This window comes from Nerophis ophidion, linkage group LG10 (genome assembly GCF_033978795.1).
Source record: "Nerophis ophidion isolate RoL-2023_Sa linkage group LG10, RoL_Noph_v1.0, whole genome shotgun sequence".
NCBI classification, from domain to species: domain Eukaryota; kingdom Metazoa; phylum Chordata; class Actinopteri; order Syngnathiformes; family Syngnathidae; genus Nerophis; species Nerophis ophidion.
Window position 1 is genome coordinate 30,467,719 of NC_084620.1, and position 22,895 is coordinate 30,490,613.

General features: G+C 42.0%; 1 protein-coding gene across 2 annotated transcripts; it reads right to left on the reverse strand.

Moving 5' to 3' along the window:
• Positions 1-49: 49 nt before the first annotated feature.
• Positions 50-22,645, reverse strand: LOC133560667 (adenylate cyclase type 2-like). 2 transcript variants are annotated; one of them, XM_061913444.1, is made up of 26 exons: positions 22,449-22,645; positions 19,732-20,716; positions 13,571-13,768; positions 13,347-13,508; positions 12,641-12,790; positions 12,414-12,562; positions 12,211-12,322; positions 12,003-12,130; positions 11,709-11,867; positions 11,287-11,443; positions 9,003-9,164; positions 8,886-8,917; positions 8,763-8,816; positions 6,457-6,520; positions 6,286-6,383; positions 6,125-6,209; positions 5,916-6,053; positions 5,738-5,815; positions 5,476-5,651; positions 5,183-5,267; positions 3,635-3,793; positions 3,416-3,562; positions 3,244-3,345; positions 1,756-1,870; positions 1,555-1,679; positions 50-1,457 (listed from the first exon to the last, which is right to left on the reverse strand). In XM_061913444.1, the coding sequence occupies exons 2-26, from the start codon at positions 20,512-20,514 to the stop codon at positions 1,323-1,325; spliced, it is 3,753 nt and encodes a 1,250-aa protein (XP_061769428.1). In that variant the 5' UTR covers positions 20,515-20,716; positions 22,449-22,645; the 3' UTR covers positions 50-1,322. The 2 variants fall into 2 exon arrangements, with proteins under 2 accessions (XP_061769428.1, XP_061769427.1); XM_061913443.1 differs by having other exon boundaries at positions 6,119-6,209.
• Between the last annotated feature and the right edge of the window lie 250 nt (positions 22,646-22,895).

Genomic DNA, 22,895 nt, shown 5'->3' on the forward strand with positions numbered 1-22,895 from the left:
ATACCATTCGTCTAGTTATCTTTATGGAAAGTGAGGACACTAGTACACATTTAATTTAATTGGCATTTTAATGAATTCACATTAATGACTTTGTATTTGATTCATTCAGGGATATTTCAGAGTTTTAATGAATGATTTATTTTTCAAATATTTAAATTTACTCATTCAAAAATGTCTTCATGTGAATGAATGTATACTCTGTGTGTATATATATATATATATATATATATATATATCAATTTACCGGTCGATCTATGTTCCCACCCTCACCTATGGTCATGAGCTTTGGGTCATGATCGAAAGGATAAGATCATGGGTACAAGCGGTCGAAATGAGTTTCATCCGCAGTGTGGCGGGCCTCTCCCTTAGAGATAGGGTGAGAAGCTCTACCATCTGGGAGGAACTCAAATTAAAGCCGCTGCTCCTCCACATGGAGAGGAGCCAGATGAGGTGGTTCGGGCATCTGGTCAGGATGCCACCCGAATGCCTCCCGAGGGAGGTGTTTAGGGCACGTCCAACCGGTAGGAGGCCACGGGGATGACCCAGGACACGTTGGGAAGACTATGTCTCCCGGCTGGCCTGGGAACGCCTCGGGATCCCTCGGGAAGAGCTAGACGAAGTGGCTGGGGAGAGGGAAGTCTGGGCTTCCCTGCTTGGGCTGCTGCCCCCGTGACCCGACCTCGGATAAGCAGAAGAAGATGGATGGATGGATGGATATATATATGTATGCATGCAAGCACACTATTAATTTTACATTAATTTGTATTATTCATAAATAAAATAAAACATTTCCACATATGTAACAACCAGCTTAAATGACATTCACAAAATTCTTATGTATTTGATACACAGTATGTATAAATATATCAAATGACCTCTTTAAAATGGCGTCCTTATTGAATTATAATGTAATAATTCAATCATCTCAGCATTATTTTTATACAGTGTACACAAATGTGACTAGAAAGTGCATGTTGCAAAGATGGAGCTTGTCAACAAAAACGCTTAGTGCAGATAAACAGAATGTCCTTCATTGCATTCAGCAAATCATCATTTGGATAAAACAAATTGATGGTAAGTTTTCAGACACAGTTGCATCATCATTTAAAAGAAAAACGATCATTCAACCAAATGGGATTCTATTTAACGTCTTATCCCAAAGACTAAGGCATCCTGTTGCAATTAGTGCGTGTGTGCATATAGAGAACTCATGCATGGCCAGGCAGTCAGCAGCATCAGAAACAGGGCCAGGGCCAGGGCCACAGTCATGTCAGCCAGCACAATGTGTCAGACTTGTCGTAATTGTCCTTCAAAAGAGGAGTTTAGAACTGTGGAGATGATTGCTCTGTATTGACAAAGTATGTTGTCAGGTCCCCTTTGCCCTTGACGTTAATCACTCCTCGGAGTGTGACGCCGTAACCCACGCTCTGGACCACCTGGGCCGTCTCCTCAGTCACCTATATACAGAGAAGCATCAAGGTAAAGCACATACTCATACTCACATACTCAAACTCGTCTGGAGAGAGAGCAGACTGTTAACTCGCGTCTACTGACTTGTATCTTGTCCAACACCCCTGTGCTGTCCATCCTGCTCGCCACATTGACGGAGTTCCCCCAGATGTCATATTGCGGTTTATGAGCGCCAATGACTCCAGCAATGACCGGGCCCTGGTTTATTCCTGCAAGGGCACCACAATGGCTAAATATAGCAGTTGGACAACCTTGTAAATTCTCAATCAGAGTGCAAAAGCTTACCAATGCGGAGTTTGAAGCTGTTGAAGGAGTGCGTGTTGATGAGCTCCAGTTTGTTCATTAGAGCGATAGCAAACTCCACCATGGAGCGGACGTGACAGTAGATCATGTCACATTTCTACAGGGGGAACCAGAGATCATGTTCCAAAGAAGTCGAGTGATGAAATCCATCCAGTCATTAAACTTCTACACCACTGATCCTTTTTAGGGTCACACAGCTGTAGCCTATCTAAATAGTTTGCATGTTTTTGGGATGCGGCAGGAAGCAATAGTACCCAGGAAAACATGCAAACGCCACATAGATATTTTAAACCTGGACCTCCTAACTGTGAGATTGACATGTTAACCACTACCACCTTACAGCCAAAATGATGACATAAAACCTTTTGTTTGGGGTTGCGATCAGAGCTACTACTCAGTGACGTGCGGTGAGATTCATGGCTGCCGAGGCACTGACCTGGCTGTCACAGACACAAAAGCATTCCCAGAGACGCAAACACCCATTCACATCGTACGAAGTGCAACATTATGTCATGTACTAAGCCTTATTTAACAACAAAACATGAACTTACTTAGTTAGTGTTGGTTTTATTTCATTCTACAGCACATCCACATGCGTGAGCCTTATGACACGCACAGGCGATTAAAACAACATTCTCCACGTAAGTGTGCTGTGATTTTATAATGGACACAAAATTGTATGTGCAATATATCACTATGCTGATGCACAGATGTGTTACAATGCCATTAAGTCAGCTATTGGCTTCTGGCTGGACCAAAAAACGACAAGACAAAAAGGGAAGTAAAACCAAAAGAAATATTGGAATTTCTATTAAGCAGTGTGAGACCTTCAAGAACAAATACATTTGAAAACATGTTATGGTGTTTTTTTGTATTCATGTTGAAGTGGTGAGTGAAATTATACATAACATAACATACAAGCATAACAACTTTATAGTGTTACTTTTTTAGCTAATATGGTTGAACTCAAAAGAAAGTGGTCTAAAATGTTTGTTTCAATGCAAGTGCACTAGGGCAGTGGTCCCCAACCACCGGGCCGTGGCCCGATTGGTACAGGGCCGCAGAAGATTTTTTTATTAAAAAAAAATATATATATATATATATTTTTATTTTTATTTTTTTTATTAAATCAACATAAAAAACACAATATACACTTACAAATAGTGCACCAACCACAAAAAAAAACTCCCTTTTTCATGACAAAGAAGAAAAGAAAAAAAAAAAGAAAAAAAAAGGACACCCCCTCACCCCCGGGCCGCGGGACAAATTATTAAGCGTTGACCGGTCCGCGGATACAAAAAGGTTGGGGACCACTGCCCTAAGGCATTCATCATCATTGAAAACAAAAATGACTCAAATCATTCAGAAAATACATTTACACCACACATCGGTGAAAAGATATGTTACCATGCCTCCACTGACTGCACGTGACAGTTCCTACTTTATAATGAACTTAAAAGAAAGATATACCTTCCTGTCATCCAAAAATTGCGTCAGCCCTGCAGCTGCCATGTATGTACTGCCGATTGTCTTAATCTTTTCCACTGAAGAGAATTTGGGCTTGGATAAAAGCTGGGGGACAGAGAGACTATCTCAGTGACACATGGGAAAGACACGAAACTAACCAGAAGCTCCCTTTTACCTCATCAAAGTCGGCGATGATCTCGTTGAGGAAGCGCAAACACTCTAGGCCGTCCCTGTTGGCGCTGCTCTCACTGTAGAACTCCTTAAACTGAGGTACAGAGGCGAACATGATGCACACACAGTCGTAGGACTGGCTGTATAGGTCCTGAGAACCAAAAACAATCTATTAGCCTTCGTTCACTCATAGCTACTTCTAATGTTGTCCGTGCACTGTCACCAGGTTGCCGACAGTCTTGCCCAGGAAAAAGGAGGCCACATGTAGTGGCAGGACGTTCTGGAGGAGAAGCTTGTTGATGTTCTCCACCGTCTCCATCTCCTCTTGCTCCAGCTTGAAACAGTGTTGCAGCAGGAAATCTACACGACAACCCAGCTCGTCCTGACAGCAGAAAGAATATGAGATGTTGACATTCCCTAATACTTTTCATCGTCACAGATTGTTTTAAACACACTTAAACTGTACAGTGAGCACCTTAAAATGCATCATGCTTAGAAATAGTTAGGATGAAGTAGCTCTTAGTCAATAGAAGACACGGACAAAATTAACCCTAAAGTTTGGGCTAATGTCAACATGGACATGGTGGGAAGACATGCAGAAAACAGCAATAAGATGGTTAGTCCATGTAGCTCAGACACACCTGCACTAAGACACGGAAATTGAAGGCTTATTTCAAACGAAACTTGGCCATAACTCAGTTCGAGCAAAGGCAATAACATCTGTAATAGCTTGTTTCATTGTTAAAGACTGGAGATCGCAAAGCGTTGTGGAGAATGAGAGCTTTCAGGTCATATAAATACAATGGAGCCTACGTACATACCAATTCTTCAGCATTTTACCGAAAAATGTGTACCAGAGCTGTATTATAAAGTAAAGGTTGAAGTCAATTTGTGCTGACAGCTAAAACTGAATATTAAGTCTGCTTTCATTATAAAATGGGTTTTAAGTGGAATGTGCTACAGTAATAAACACAATGACATAGTTCTGTATGCCATGTCAAAAGCAACGCAAATACTTGTTTGCTAATCTTTTATAAAGTATATTTATTATTTGAAGATAAACAGTGATCAATATACATATATTGCATATATAAATATACACGTATATATCCTGTATATATATATATACACACACACACACATGGTTATATATGCACAGAACTGTACCAGATTGCATCAAATCCTATGAAATAAAATTTTACATTTGAAAATTATTGGTTTCTGAATCGTATTGTTCTCCATGTGTCTAGATACATGTATGTATTGAATTGTTTTCTTTGAGTGATGCATATTTGATGAGTGATACTTAATTATTGTCGAAGGGAAATTAAAGATATTGATTTTTTAATTAAAAAGAAAGGTAAGAAGAACCAAAAAAAGGCAACAAATTACAGCTATAGACCAATTAAATTAATATATTAAAATAAACACTATAAATAATGAATACATTAATGCGAGGGTAAATCCCATAAGACAGAATATATAATAATAATGAATGCATGAATACAAGAATATATTATACAATTGGCTCTGTTCCATAATTTTACTCTGTATATTGATAAGCTAAAAGTTTTTGCGGGCACACAAATGTTTTAAATGTATTTTTTCCCCAAAGTGGTAGTTTCCCTCCTTTGTAAAAAAAAAAAAAAAATCTGTACATTATCAGAGATAGAGCAGTTTGCTGTTTGACTTGTGCTTGATTGTAGCTGTTTGATAATGTACCACACTTTAAACACTTGACCAAAACACACAAACAAACACACGCACACACCTGTCTGGCCAGTATGAGGCAGACAATATAAAAGATGACCAGCCAAACACCAGACATGATGAGAGGGTCCTTCAGAACACCAGGCCTGAGGGAAAAAAAAGATAATTCATTCACTGCTTGGGAGGACTGATAAAATAAAAGATTATTATATCCTTGGACTCTTAAATAAATAATGATGCTGAAAGGTGACAAAGATTGTGTCTGAGGAGACAAAAGGTAGGAGAATAACACCTCTACAGTCTTGCACCAGAATGTAAACATATGGCTGCTGAGGAGGATCAATGGTCGCTCACCTGGTGGTGTTGTAGAGTAGGCTGACGAGGCAATCAGACCTGAGTGCATACACGTGGAGGAAGAGTGCCAGGTAAACAACCACGGCTAGTGTGAGCAGCAGAGCCTTTACCGACAAACTTATCCTGATGAAGACAATGACTCCCACCATAGCCAGCAGGCAGCAGTACAGGTAATACTAGATTTGTGAGTAGAGAAATTGGTTCAGTAATTCACCATCTGTCTGGACTTGTAAATAAACAGGCTACAAAAACAGCTTCTCACAGGTACGGTGTAGAGTTTGAGACCTTCCAGTTGGGTCCTGTCAGTAATGTCAGTGCAGTTATTTCCTGGGACAAAGACCTGTGCACAATTATAGTGACATGAGCAACAAGAAAAAAAGCACGCGTACAGAACACGCTTTTAAAAATGTCGACAAAAAATATATTTTAAAACAGCTTACAAAGTTGAGGATGGCCATCAGCAGCGTGATGAGCACAGCTAAGCAGACAATAAACAAACGCAATACTACTCTGGTTGAGACACCTTGAGATAGTCCTGACATCCATTGGACACGGGGCGTTATCTTGGAACGCAATTTCTTAAAAAAAAAACATTAAATAAGTGTACAGCGTAATACTTACATGGTAATTTAATCAAGCTTACACAAACCTGCAGGTGACCACAGAACGCAATGGACAGCAGAATTACCAGTGCGGGAAAGGTGGCACTGTAGGACACGGCCAATTCGAAGTTCCTGGCGTGGTTTCAAACACATTAATCCCCATTTTATCTTTATTCATAAATAAAGATAACATGCGTGTGCGGCTCACTTGTCAGACACAAGCATTTGGACGGTGAAGAGTGTGACAAAAACCAAAGCAAGGCAGCTCATGGAGTGGTGTAAGTCCTTGACCTCTGAGAAGCGAAACTGCAAGACAAACACACACACAGATGTTACACAAAAAGTACACACATTGCTTGGTGGGATCACTTGATGATACCTGCTTTTCCAGGCGTGCATCATTGAACAGCAAAGTCAGACAGTTAAGTCTCTTGGCTCTCCTCCTGGGCGACATTGGAGAAGAGGAAGATCAGATGGAACGACAACAACAAAAGAGTGGGGTCGGGTAACAATTACATATTTTCCAATAGCGGTGCCAAATTGATCATTTTGAAACAGAACAGAGCAGTAACCAATTTTTTTCCCCCATCTATCTAAGTGATTTTCATACTTTTATTAAATGTGATTTTAATTTGTATTTACTACAGTGCAGTTTAAACCGAAATTAAAAGAACAAATGAATAAAAATAAAAATCGTTAAAGAAACATAGCGCCTGGGTTCACACATCTAAGACTGTGGCCTGAAAAATGACAGGTTCCTTGATGTTCAAAGATAATACTGAGGTAGTCTAGTACAACTTCAGGGTTTTACCTCCTCAGGTGCGATAGTATTATGGGGTATAAGTACTAGTTAACCTCACGGTACGATATAATCACAGTATTATGGCTATGGTACGATAATATTGTGGTAATGTCCAAATGAAAAGGCTTAAAAATGCCAGAGTGTGTGAAATGAAGTGACAGAAAAGGATAAACACACAGTAATCAACCACAAACATAAGCCTAAAAGGTTCTAATCATATTTATGACTACAAATATGAATTTTAGGTGCAAAGAATTGTAGCGGAACATCCACTGTTTCAAAAAAATTTGAAACAAATCTTGCAGTTGAGTGTCATTAAAGATTAAAGTGACAATGTACACATCCAGCGTAAGACAATTATGTTCTGTTTAGTGTCTTTGAACTATTACTTTTTGAGAAGCAGTGTCCTCCACAGCGGACATTGTTTTATATCTGTTTGGAAAATGTTGTTTCACAGAAAATTTTACTAACAAGATAACTTTTCCATCCACCCATGTTCTACCACGTGTCCCTCTTGGAGTTGCTGGAGTCGCTGGTGCCTATCCCAGCTGCATTAGGGCGGAAGGCAGTGTACACCCTGGACGAGTCGCCACCTCATGACAGGTCCAACACCGATAGACAGACAACATTAATAATTGAAATACCTCAAAAACTGATGTTTAGCTCCGCTGGCTTAAAATATATTTTCTGAGTGACAGTTTTTTAGGTGGCGACTTGTCCAAGGTGTACCGTGACTTCCACCCGAGTGCAGCTGAATAGTCCCCCGTGACATCAAAAGAGACGAGCGGTGGGGAATGGCTGGATGGATTGAGGATTCATTAAGTATCTTTACAGCTTAGTCAAATTTTCTGCGGTGTACAGTTTTTTTTATGATTTTCTATTTGGACATACACCACAATATTATCGTACCGTAGCCATAATACTGTGATCGGTTGGCTGTGTCGCCTTGGAAATGCTCGAGACGAAAGTGGAACGCAGACTTTCTTTCTTCCTCCGCCAAAGAAATTATATTTTCGCCAGGTTTGTTTGTGTGATGTTAGAAACATAACTCAAACAGTTATTGATTGTCCTGAAAAATTTCCTTTTATCTACTACGAACACACTTCACTTCTCGCAGTGCTTCGGACATTCTACACATCCCACCCTGTCACGCATTAGATTCTGGGAGATTATTTCTATTTTCTGATCCGGCCAACACTTAAGCGCCAGAAAATAACTAGTAACTACACACCAAGTTTTTGTTTGATACCGTCAGGCGTCACGGCATTATTGTTAAGACTTTGAACAATTATCGTTACACCCTAGTAACTGACATTAATCCATAGATTCCGGGGTGTTCCCCATCATGTTTCACTGTAAGGATGAAATTGGCCTGGTGATGAGCGGTGCCTGGTTTCCTCGAAACATGACACCTGACATTCACGCCAAAAAGTTCAATATTAGTCTCATCAGACCAGTGAAATTTGTTTCCCATGGTCTGAGATTTTTTCAGGTGCATTTTGGCAAACTCCGGGCGAACTGCAATATGCTTTCTATCTTTTTTTAACCAAGAAATGGTGAAACACATGTAAAAATCTCATTTAAATAGGGTGGTCTGCCCCACTTAGTAATTGTAAACGTAGTCAAAGTAGATCACACGCAAAACGCCAACTTATAATACACGCAATTTTTTTTGCAGAGTAGATCAGGCCTCTGTCACGATATTTGACTTAGCTGTAACTATACGTCATTTTTATCTCATTTTAGTGCCAATTAAACAACGTAATGAAGCACTATCATCGTCTTAGTTTTTCAGTCTGGTAACTAATGTTTATGTCGGCTCTGGTGCCATTATGGCACCAGGTTTTGGTACCAATCTGTACGAAGGAGTCTGTCAAGCATACCCTGCCATGTCCAGAGTGTCCAGTGATCCTCTAACACAGTTATCTACAAACAGGCTGAGACAAAAAGACAACATTTTAAGTGAATGATGGCAATGTTAGCACATGAGCTACAATGCAACATACCAGGAGGGGTTGTTTTGAGAAAGTGGTCCTTCCTGAAGCAAACAATTTTTAGGTACAGTAAGTACACAGATATTTGTACATGGCGATCAATGCATAGAGTCCTGTGTGTGAACATACAGCAGGCGACTGGTTCACAGGAGGCACAGGAACAGGTTTGATCTTCTTGGCATGATTGTTGCTGAGCTCGGCAAAAGGGTGAATATTCCGCCACGACTGAAGGTACTGAGACATGCGCATAGAAGCCCGCTGCCTGTTTTCGATCACTGACTGAGGGTTTGCCTTATAAACAGAAAATGCAAATTAGCATCATGTTTATACAGAGGTGTGTTCTAATTGGTAATTACAGTGCATCTGGAAAGTATTGACAGCGCTTCACTTTTTCCACATTTTGTTATCTTGCAGCCATGCTGATTGGCTAACGTGACATCATGGAATGAATAAAAAAAATTCCTGAAATTTTACACACAATATACCCCACAATGACAACGTGAAAAACATTTTTTAGAGCTTTTAGAAATGTAATAAAAAACAACAACTAAGAAATCACATGTATATTAGTATTCACAGCCTTTGCTATTTTGTTGATGCACCTTTGGCAGCAATTGCAGCCTCAAGTCTTTTTAAATATGATGCCACAAGCTTGGCACACCTACCTATCGTTGGGCAGTTTCGCCCATTCCTCTTTACAGCACCTCTCAAGCTCCATCTGCTTGGATGGGAAGCATCCGTGCACAGCCATTTTTAGATCTTTACAGAGATGTTCAATTGGATTCAAGTTTGGGCTCTGGCTGGGCCACTCAGGGTCATTTACAGAGTAGTTTTGAAGCCATTCCTTTGATATCTTGGCGGTATGCTAAAGGTCCTTGTCATGCTGAAAGATGAACCCTTGCCCCAGTCTGAGTTCAAGAGCGCTCTGGAGCAGGTTCGAGGTTTTAGGATTTCTCTGTGCATTCCTGCATTTATCTATCCCTCTATTTTGACCAGGATGAAAACCATCCCCACATCATGATGCTGCCACCACTATGCTTCACTGTAGGAATGGTATTGGTGATCAGTGGTGCCTGGTTTCTTACAGACATGACGCCTGGTATACATGCCAAATACTTCAATATTTGTCTCATCAGACCAGATAATTTAATTTCTTATGGTTTGAGAGTCAGGCTTCACAGTGGGAGAGGGGTTAGTGCGTCTGCCTGACAATACGAAGGTCCTGCAGTCCTGGGTTCAAATCCAGGCTCGGGATCTTTCTGTGTGGAGTTTGCATGTCCTCCCCGTGAATGCGTGGGTTCCCTCCGGGTACTCCGGCTTCCTCCCACTTCCAAAGACATGCACCTGGGGATAGGTTGATTGGCAACACTAAATTGACCCTAGTGTGTGAATGTGAGTGTGAATGTTGTCCGTCTATCTGTGTTGGCCCTGCGATGAGGTGGCGACTTGTCCAGGGTGTACCCCGCCTTCCGCCCGATTGTATCTGAGATAGGTGCCAGCGCCCACCGCAACCCCAGAAGGGAATAAGCAGTAGAAAATGGATGGAAAATGGACGGGTTTGAGAGTCATACAGGTGCATTTTGGAAAAACTTTACAAAGGAATGGTTTCCGTCTGGCCACTCGACCTTTAGTGGATTGCTGCAGAGATGGCTGTCCTTATGAAAGGTTCTCCACTGTCCACAGAGGAATGCTGTAGCTCTGATAAAGTGACCATCAAATCTTTTTGGTCAACTCCCCGAGTAGGGCCTTTCTTCCCCGATCGCTCAGTTTAAAACGGCTGACCAGCTTTAGGAAGAGTCCTAGTGGTTCCTAATGTATTCCATTTACGAATGATGGAGGCCACTGTGCTCATTGGGACCTTCAAGGCAGCAAATATTTGTATGTACTCTTCCCCGGATTTGTGCTTTGAGACAATCCCGTCTCTGAGATCTACAGACAATTCCTGTGACTTCATTTTTGGTTTGTGCTATGCCATGCACAGTTGGGGGTAGGGCATCGTGTATAGGTAGGTGTGTACCTTTCCATCATGTTCAAACAACTGAATTTACCACATGTGGACTCCAGATAAAACATCTTAGGTGTGATAATTTGAAAAAAGATGCACCTGAACACACTTTTGAGCTTTTTGGCAAAGGCTGTGAATATTTATGTACATGTGATTTCTTAGTATTTTATTTTTAATACATTTGCGAAAAATTGTAAAAATACTTTTTTAACATTGAAATTATGAGGTACTAGTTGTAGAATTTGGAGAACAAAAAATTATGTATTCCATTTTGGAATAAGGCTGTAACATAACAAAATATGGGAAAAGTGAAGCGCTGTGAATGTTCTCCGGATGCAATGTAATTTCAAGCAAAAAAACTCAAATACACTTTAGTATGTTGCATGGATACAAAGTGTGCAGTCCTACTGTTATGGATCTTTTAATCAGGCTGGACTCTGTGGGGTCAATCACCAAATAGGTTTTCCTTCCTCTAAGCAGAGGATCGCGACTACCCCCATTGCCATCTTCCACTTGGTATGCTCCATTCAAGTGTCTTAGGGTCTCCTCTGTGATATGAACTCGCCTTCACAGAAACAGCAAACATTTTCAGTTTTCAGTGAAAACAAAACTAAACTGATTGGTACAGTGGCTGTTAGGCAGCAGAGTGGCCCAGGGGGTGCACTGGTTTCTTGGTTGTCTATAAATGCCCTGTGATTGACAAGTGACTAGTCCACGGTGTTACACCACTTGTCGCCAATAGTCAGCTTGTATAGAATCGAGCTCACTTGTGACCATAATTGGGGACAAACGCTACAGAAAGTGGATTGACGCATCATTGATGTTCTCACCCAGGAACACCTCCAGACTCCATGTGATTGGCTAACGTGACATCATGTGACCATACATCATACTGCCATTTCTGCAAGCCAATCACGCCGGAGAGCACGTTGCCAGAGTGAACGCCAACACGCATGCTGATCTCCACTTCCGTTGCCTCTCGCAGTTTACTACACAAGAGAAAACATCAGGCGGTCATGTGTAAGGTAGAGTGTTATGTGGAGGGGATAACAGTATCAGAATGACGGAAGGTAAATGGACAGTAAATGTGACATGCAAAATAGAAAGAAGACAAATGAGCTTACCTGATAGCAGTGCACATGTCCAAACCCATCTGTACACAGTTGCTGGCGTGTGCAGAAATTGGGTCCGGAAGACCTGACACACAATAGTAGCAGTCGCCCAAAATTTTGATGCGAAGACATCCATTCTTCTGTTATTAAATGACAGAAAGTTAACAGACAATGAGATAGGGATCTTTCTTTTTTTCAACCTTTGAGGATGTCCTCGTACCTTGGCAATGTCGTCAAACCTGCCGAAGAGCTTGTTGAGCACTGCAACCAGCTCCTCTGGTGTGCAGGTACTGGCCAGCTTTGTGAAGCCTACAATGTCGGCGTATAGAATACTGGAGCCACACACACACACACACATTTTAGATTACACACATACGGTGCAACATTAAGCATTTGCAACAACTGATAGACTCATTATTTCACCTGACGTCCTTGTGCTGCCGTATGTACAGGCTGTGGAAGTTGTGTTTATTTTTTTCTTCATCGCTCCTGGGCTTCGTCAGCCTGTTTATCAGCTCTGTTTTCAGCTCTATGGCAATGTAACGTGGCAACACAGACAGCAGGAGACGCTCCTATTGCCAGGAAAACAAATATGAAATGTCGGGTATATATGTATGTATATATATCAAACATATGTAATATGATCCAACCTGCTGGTATTTCCTAATTTCCTTCTTAGAGCGGGTGGCACTAAACTTCTCTCTCTTCAGATTGGATATCCTCAGATCATTCTCAGTGGTCCACAGGTGGAAGACCCCAATGCAATTCACACACAAGAACAGCACCACATTTGCCACCAGCTGTGGAGAAATGGTGGATTTCATTTTAAATTCTACAACAAGAGTGCACACATCTTTTAATTTGCTTATTGCTTCTATCTTAGGGCAAATGGTAAAAGATCTGTATTTATTTAGCCTTTACTATATACGTCCAGAATACCTAAAAACACTTCACATTATCACATTCACCCATTCACACACTATTGGCAAAAGTTCTCATTGAAGGCACTAACCACGACCCATCAGTAGCAAGGTGGGTAAAGTGTCTTTCCCAGGGACATTACGGCCGTGACCAGGAACCCTCAAGTTGCTGGCACGACCGCTCTACCATCTGAGCCACATTCACAAGTAAGGACAATTCTGAGTTTCCAACTAGCCTAATATGCATGTTTTTGGGATGCGGCAGGAAGCTGGAGTATCCAAAGAAACCCTACATGAACATGAGAAGACCATGCACACTCCACACAGACATTCTAAACAGGAGCTTGGACTGAGGCAGGGAAGTGAACCAGGACAGCGGCGAGCAAGAACAAAAACCATTAAGTGCATTAAGGGTGAAAAAAAAAAAAACAGCCACCTGCACAACCAGTTCTGGTGTCTCTGGGCTCACGACAGGGACATAAACGCTGATGATGATGATGTGTGTCACACTGGTCCAAATTCCCACCATGATTGCCCAGGCCAATGACAGAGGCAGCACTGTGTACACGCTCAGAGACAGGAAGAGGAAGAAGGCGACCTGAGGAGGTGAAAGACATGAAGTCAGCCATAATAAAGAGTGTCAAAACGTAGTTCAGTCACCTGCTCCCATGTTGTCACAGGCCCGCCGGTGAAGATGAAAACAATGGCGGTGACGTACAACGTCCCCCACACAAAAAGGGCCAAAGCGCCAGCGCAGCGCCGCACAGTGGCCAGCCAAGGCAGACACACAAGCAGGATGGCGCTCAGACAGAGAACCACGCAGACCACAGCCAAAGCTCCGACATGGACGTCAAGGTCCTGCGCACATATTGCAACATTCTTGTTTATTTAAAAGCAATCATGGGCCCTCTCAAAAGCAGAGGGCACTGAGTAATTTTTGTGTCACAAGGGTAAACTTGAAGGCATCATGCCTGTTATATCAGGTGGGTTCCACATGATTCTGCAAAGTTAATAGCCCACAACAATTGTGCTGCAGTTTCTTTTGTTTTTCTGATATGTACTGGCACAGTGTTTCCCCTACTACATTATCAATACAAATCCAAGCACAAAAGAAGTAATTTAAGGATGCATTTCTTGTAGAACAGGTCTACACCAACGAAAATAACCCAATTTAAAAAACACAGTTGTATGTTTATTATTCATGTTCCACATAAAATTGATTGTTTCTTGTTTAAAAGTTTGAGGTTTGACTGTTCTGAGGCTTTCGCACGCAGAACTGTAGTTAAAAATTAGCAGTCAATATTTGGTCAATATATGCATTTAAGTAGAAATGCATTTGCTGTTTTATGTACATTTTGTTCCCTTAACAGTTTAAACATTTGTACAAGTTTAAAATGATCGTATTACTAATTTTTGTTAGATCTTTATTGTATGCTAGCATTAAGCTAGTGGCGGCTTATACCAAACTGTATTGTTGATTTAACATGTGTACTTCAAGTGTATACTAATGTACTTTCCTTTGTGTGTTTAGTTTGACAGTTATTTCATTATGGAGACTATCAACAAACTGCGTCAATTTGGATGTTTTACCATCTTTAATTTGAAAGACTGTTTACCTATCTGCCAATCTACATTCTAACATTTAGGGAGGGATAAGTAAATTATTTACACAGTATGTAATATAAATAATTACATGTAAATAAAGTGTGGCCCAGGTCATTTTTATGGGCCCGTGTCGCATTGCAGAAACACAAAAAACTCAGCTTATTCCAGCTGCCCTCTGGTGGAAGGCAGGGTAGACTATGGACAAGTTGCCACCTCATCGCAAGGCCAACACTAAGGCTGCACAATTAATACAATTTTAATTGTGATAACGATTTTGGTTGCTACGATTAAATGAGGGTGATCACTGGCGATATTAACATTTAAAAAGCAGGATCCGCTGCATATCAATTCAAGTACTTTGACAACCAACAGTCAGCCAACCACCAAGGGGTGACTGAAAGACAGTGAACTCATTAGAGTGTGAGTGAGAAGGTAATTGACAGTTGCCCAACTGGCCGCCTGAAGCTCCTGAAAATATTAGAATAAATAGATGCATTATTACATTGGTCCCCTTCTGTCCTGTAGAGTGACCCACATTTTAACCCCGAAACACGCCCGCACACCTCACCGTTCCCAAGGCACCCTCCCGCTCGTTCCCTCCAACTCGGATATGCTCCCACGGGTATAATTCAACAAAGGCCACATGTTGCAAAGTTGCAATGGTGTGCACATCTAAACATATTATTGAGTTGCTGAAACAGGTTTACATCAAAAAAATAAAATGTCCCTTCTTTCCTCAACTTTGCCCGTGACGTGAAGCTAATAATCCAAATAGAGTTATAGTAGCTTACAGAGCAGTCCGGTGCAAATCCCCGACGTACAGACTACCGTAACATCAACTGTGCACCAAGGGACCACATATCCACCCACATCTCAAAGAAATGCATAAATGATGGTTGTATTGAGGTTATATATACATACATATATATATATATATATATATATATATATATATATATATATATATATATCCATCCATCCATCCATCTTCTTCCGCTTATCCGAGGTCAGGTCGCGGGGGCAGCAGCCTAAGCAGGGAAGCCCAGACTTCCCTCTCCCCAGCCACTTCGTCTAGCTTTTCCCGGGGGATCCCGAGGCGCTCCCAGGCCAGCAGGGAGGCATACTCTTCCCAACGTGTCCTGGGTCTTCCCCGTGGCCTCTTACCGGTTGGACGTGCCCTAAACACCTCCCTAGGGACGCGTTCGGGTGGCATCCTGACCAGATGCCCGAGCCACCTCATCTGGCTCCTCTCAATGCGGCTTTACTTTGAACTCCTCCCGGATGGCAGAGCTTCTCACCCTATCTCTAAGGGAGAGCTCCGCCACCCGGCGGAGGAAACTCATTTCGGCCGCTTGTCCCCGTGATCTTGTCCTTTCGGTCATGACCCAAAGCTCATAACCATAGGTGAGGATGGGAACGTAGATCAACCGGGAAATTGAGAGCTTTGCCTTCCGGCTCAGCTCCTTCTTCACCACAACGGATCGGTACAACGTCCGCATTACTGTAGACGCCGCACTGATCCGCCTGTCGATCTCACGATCCACTCTTGCCCCACTCGTGAACAAGACTCCTAGGTACTTGAACTCCTCCACTTGGGGCAGGGTCTCCTCCCCAACCCGGAGATGGCACTCCACTCTTTTCCGGGCGAGAACCATGGACTCGGACTTGGAAGTGCTGATTCTCATTCCGGTCGCTTCAGACTCGGCTGCGAACCGATCCAGTGAGAGCTGAAGATCCCGGCCAGATGAAGCCATCAGGACCACATCATCTGCAAAAAGCAGAGACCTAATCCCGCGGCCACCAAACCGGAACCCCTCAACGCCTTGACTGCGCCTAGAAGTTCTGTCCATAAAAGTTATGAACAGAATCTGTGACAAAGGACAGCCTTGGCGGAATCCAACCCTCACTGGAAATATGTCCGACTTACTGCCGGCAATGCGGACCAAGCTCTGACACTGATCATACAGGGAGCGGACCGCCACAATAAGACAGTCCGGTACCCCATACTCTCTGAGCACTCCCCACAGGACTTCCCAAGGGACACGGTCGAATGCCTTCTCCAAGTCCACAAAGCACATGTAGACTGGTTGGGCAAACTCCCATGCACGCTCAAGAACCCTGTCGAGAGTATACAGCTGGTCCACAGATCCACGACCAGGACAAAAACCACACTGTTCCTCCTGAATCCGAGGTTCGACTATCCGGCGTAGCCTCCTCTCCAGTACACCTAAATAAACCTTACCGGGAAGGCTGAGGAGTGTGATCCCACGATAGTTGGAACACACCCTCCAGTCCCCCTTCTTAAAGAGATGAACCACCACCCAGGTCTCCCAATCCAGAGGTACCGCCCACGATGTCCACGCGATGCTGCAGAGTCTTGTAAACCAAGACAGCCCCACAGCATCCAGAGCCTTAAGGAACTCCGGGCGGATCTCATCTACCCCCGGGGCCTTGCCGCCGAGGAGCTTTTTAACTACCTTAGCAACCTCAGCCTCAGAAATAGGAGAGCCCACCACAGATTCCCCAGGCACCGCTTCTTCATAGAAAGACGTGTTGGTGGGATTGACGAGGTCTTCGAAGTATTCCCTCCACCGATCCACAACATTCACAGTCGAAGTCAGCAGAACACCATCTGCACGATACACGGTGTTGACAGTGCACTGCTTCCCCTTCCTGAGGCGGCGTATGGTGGTCCAGAATCGCTTCGAAACCGTCCGGAAGTTGTTTTCCATGGCTTCCCCGAACTCCTCCCTTGTCTGAGTTTTTGCCTATGCGACCGCTAAAGCTGCACACCGCTTGGCCCGTCGGTACCCGTCCACTGCCTCCAAAGTCCTATGAGCCAAAAGAACCCGATAGGACTCCTTCTTCAGCTTGACGGCATCCCTCACTGCTGGTGTCCACCAACGGGTTCTGGCATTACCGCCACGACAGGCACCAACTACCTTGCGGCCACAGCTCCAATGTGCCGCCTCGACAATAGAGGTGCGGAACATGGTCCACTCGGACTTAATGTCCTGCACCTCCCTCGTGAGATGTTCAAAGTTCTTCCGGAGGTGGGAATTGAAACTCTCTCTGACAGGAGACTCTGCCAGACGTTCCCAGCAGACCCTCACAATGCGCTTGGGCCTGCCAGGTCTGTCCGCCATCCTCCCCCACCATCACAGCCAACTCACCACTAGGTGGTGATCGGTAGAAAGCTCCGCCCCTCTCTTCACCCGAGTGCCCAAAACATACATATATATATATACATATACATATATATATATATATATATATATATATATATATATACATATACATATATATACATATACATATATATATATATATATATATATATATATATATATATATATATATATATATATATATATATACATATACATATATATACATATACATATATATATATATATATATATATATATATATATATATATATATATATATATTTATGTATGTATATATATATATATATATATATATATATATATACATACATATATATATACATACACATATATATATACATACATATATATATATATATATATACATATATATATATACATATATATATATACATACATATATATACATATATATATATATATACATATATAAATATATATATATATATATATATATATATATATATATATATATATATACATACTGTATATATACTGTGAGCAATTACTGTGTGTTCCTTGGAGAATGTCTTATTTTTTTCACTTGTTTGCCCTTTATGATCGCACTCTGCAATGGCATATTTATTTTTAGTTAGCCCTTTGTGTTTTACAAATTAAAATGTTCTAACTAATTAATTATTTTTTGTTAAGTTTCATTTTGAAATAAAAGCCCTGTTCACATACTGTCTGTTTGAAATAGAAAGGACAATAAAATATGTTTTACATAACACAGTAAATAATCGTGATCAATAATCGTGATTTCAATATTGATAAAAATAATTGTGACTAATATTTTGGCCGTGATCGTGCAGCCTTAGCCAACATAGACAGACAGACAAACAATCAAAGTCACAATTTAGTGTTGCCAAACAGCCTATCCCCTAGTTCATGTCTTTGGAGTTGGGAGTGCCTGGAGCAAACCCACGCAGTAACAGGGAAGACATGCCAACTCCACACAGAAAGATGCAGAGAAAGGGAATAAAACCCATGGCCTTCTTATTGTGAGGCACAAGTGCTAACCACCACACTGCCCTGAATAAAACATGCTTTGCTTACAAGTCTGAAAATGCTGTGAACACACCAACATGTACCAGGTCATGATGTGAAAAGTCATGTTTGATCGTTTCACGGCTGCTATTCAGGCTATTTGCCGTCTCTTTTTAAACTTAATAACCAGACTTTCTTTGGTTTTGCTTTTATACTGGAAATTACAAAAATCACGACCACGATTGTGGCAGTTAATGATTTGAACTTGTTAAAAAAAAAACATAAAGAATTGGCACAGAGTCTTGTGTTCAGCCATGGAAATAAGCGATTCAAAGTTGAGCCAGACCCACAACGCAATGCATTTCCACGTCACACTTTCGAACCCTATGATGTAACAAGAAAGGGATATGTTGACACTGACAATAACATAAAGATTTGTCTCTAAATATGTGTGCAAATTTTTTACGTCTTTTAAAAAAAACAAAAACTTCAAAACCAATTATACAAATAAGATTATGATGTCATCTTGCCCTCAACATAATGAATAGATTGCAGCCCTCAACGTAATGAATAGATTTGCAGTTTTGTAGTCCTTCTCCCACTAGGCTACACTGTGTGCCAACTTTGTTGGCGTTTATCAAAAGCTGTACACCGGGTATACACTGGTGCAGCTGAATATTTACATGCATTTTTGGTGTCAATGTTAGTCACTCATTAAACAAAATGTTACCTTTTTTTTGTATCTAAATGAGGCCCAATAATGATGCACTGGTGTTCACACTCACACTGCTGACCTAGATCACCTATTTATCAACTTTTAGACATATCGATTAACTATTAGTCAGCCACCAGCTATAAGAGAGGTTTCCTGAGTTCAGAGTTTGGATCACAGTCAAACAGTGTTCAAATATTGACCTGTTTAACCTTATTCATCCCTCTAATTTGATTGATGTGCATAGTTTCCAGCTGAACACACGCACACGCACACGCGCACGCACACACACACAAACACACACACAGAAACACATTTTTTCTCACCCTTCCCGTGGTGGGAATAAGGACGATGATGGCCACACAGAAGGCCAAAGACAGCACCAGTCCAGATAACATGGCTGGCGTCTCCTCCACACACCGCAGACAGCCCCTGTGCATGGACCTGCAGCAGCGACACGTCCTTTCGGTGACCTTGTGACAGGGCCGCTTGCATTGACGCTCCTCTTCACCGCCTGTGTTGCCCTTGTTATCGACGGGGTCCTTTTTTGGTGCAGGCTTTGAATTTTTCTTAGATTTGGAATCCCCTCGGCCAGCAGTGAGCCTGTTTTTTGTTCTTTTGCCGGATTTTTTGGACTTGGGCGTGGGAGGGACAGACTTTGTCTTTTCAGAAGAGCCTCTGCTCAGTTCACTTAAGACTTCACCACTGAAACTCGTGCTAGCGTAGCCTGGGCTAGACTGAAAGCTGCTGTTGTCCGAGTCGCTATACTCATTGGCTTGTAGGTTCTCAGAAGACAAGCTGACCTGGACATCGTCATTAGTGTGCCGCGGGGGCACGGGTGGTCCTCTCAATAAAGAGTCCATCACAAGAGGCTCGAGCAGGTGAACTGTTTTGGCCCCATCCATCTCTACAGACATCTGACTTTCAACAGGTTCTGATTGGCTGCCTGCCAGTCCATCAGTAAGATCAAATATGGTGTAATTTCTGTTTTCTGTGCTGGGAGCGTCACCAACAGTATAAAGTTCAAAAACATCTCTTCCAGTTTGGGCTTTGTCATCAGTGGAGATTATGGTGTCGGGAACCTCAGAAGGTTCTTCTTCAGCTCGCATCTTGTCCTCTGGCGTTATGTATTAGCCTGAGGGTTGTGGTGCTGTTTGAACATCGTCAAGTAAATTATGCAGTGGGTTTCTGGTCATCACATCATTAAAGCCATGTGAGTGAAACGGACCAACGTTCTCTATATCCACAAGATAGCTCAGGAGATCCCCTTCAGATAGCCCGCAACCATCGATGAACGACGTCGAAGTCTTCCTGATGAGGAAAAAAAAGACAGTCAACACTTTGGAGGAAAACTAAACTGACTGAGAGGGTGTCACGAGTCGGATAATGACGAAAATGAACTCATAGCTTTAATTGTAGTTAAATGACGTCCTTCGCTCGCTTGCCCATTATGCTAAACTCGTTTTTCTGGCTACTTCCTCAGTCTCTCTCTCACACACACACACACACACACACACACACACACACACACACACACACACACACACACACACACACACACACACACACACATACACTGTTCAGGCACGAAGCACGGAATGGCATGACAAACGACGCACCCAGTGCACATTAACAACTATTTTCCAGTCAACACCTACACGTCGCTTGCTTTGTGCTCGTCACAACTCACAAAGTTATCAGTGTCACAATCTAACGCCGTCACTTTATGCTACAAACTTTTCCCCCAGCGACTCAAAGCTCTTTACATTGATATAGAGAACATACAAACCCTTTATTTATTGAATCAAAGATACTGAAATTCCACGACATAGTGGAATTGCAAACAGCTCAAATTATACACAAAGCAAACTATAACCTGCTTCCCAAGAATATACAACAATTCTTCTCAACAAAAAAGGGAGAAATATAATCTTAGAGAAAAATGTAATTTAAAACATTTGTACGCACGTACAACACTTAAGACCTTCAGTACATCAGTATGTGGAATTAAACTATGGAATGGATTAAGCAAAGCAATCAATCAATGTACTAATATCATCCACTTCAAGAAACTCTTCAAACTTAAAGTGTTTACAAAGTACAAAAAAGAACAACCATGATAAACATTCTGATTTTATTCACCCATTGATTCTTTCATTCTCAAAATAGTCTTACTTATCTCATCGTATGGAATAAAACTTACTTCACCAATTATTTATTTTTATTGTGATTACTTATGGAGTATATTGTGAATACATTGAGAACAGGAACTGAACAAAAGTTTTAGCAACTGTTATGTAAAAGAAAAGGGGTAGGACTAAATAAGCTCTGCTTCTTTCTACTCCTTTTCGAACATGTTGAAAAGAGAAACTGGATATTGTGATGCTTCATGTTGTATGCTTGCATGTTCGAAATAAACTCAAACTCAACCCCATTATCAACATTTTACACCCGTGTGGTTGGCACCCTCAAGCAAGGTGGTTGAAGTGTCTTGCCCAAGGACACAACGGCAGTGACTAGAATGGCGAAAGCTGGATTCTAACCTATTTCCGCTAGGCCCTGCCATTATTTGAGACACGACGCCACCTGTCCGTATGTCAGAATAGACAAAAAGGGAAGGGAGTGTGTGTTTGAGTGTGGGAATGGAGGGGGGGGGGGGCTACAAATAATCTCATCACCTTAATTGACCTGTTCCAGCATCATGGAGCACTCCTGGAATGTGTCACAATGATTTTTTTTTCTCACTGACTATTGCAATAGAACCAATGTGACACCTGGTTTGACAGCAAATGGAGGTTGAAACACAGGAGAAATACACATTGGCAGCATCTTCTGACATTTTGGACAAGCAAAATATCCCCCCCAAAAATTGCATTGCAATTTTAAAAGTTGGACTGTAGCCTAACCCCTAATGAACTCAGTCGAGATAAACCTAACACATTCCCAAACAAGCACTTTGAATCCCTGTGTCATTATGCTAACGGGTGCTAAAGCCAAAAAGCCACTCTTGTTGCCATTATCGACGTGTGTGCCGTAGTCTTACCTCATGACAGACGTTCGATTTAGTCATATTCCACTTTAGAGATGCCTGCGTTGCTGAGCCCAACCAGCCATAAAGAGGAGCAGTTTTACACGTTTAGACGTCCTTCGTGTCCCAAAAAGTGTTAAGAGCCATCAGAAGTTGCCAGAATGGACGCGCGCGAGATAGGTGCGTTTGAGGATGGTTCCAGTACGGGGTGGGACGATCGATACAAATGTCGACAAGATCGACGCAGATATTCAAGCCGTGTCAGCATAAGGTCACCCCCAGCGCGATGATATCATAAAATGTATATCTTGCGGAAAGTTTATTTTTCCCCATTTTTGTTGTTTATGTGTCGTTTGAATTGTTACATTGTTTATATCTATATGTTTTTTGTTGTTATAATGTTATACTGGCACTGTCACTGAGCGCGAAAAGGCAAAAGATTTGACTGAGAGCAGTTTTGCA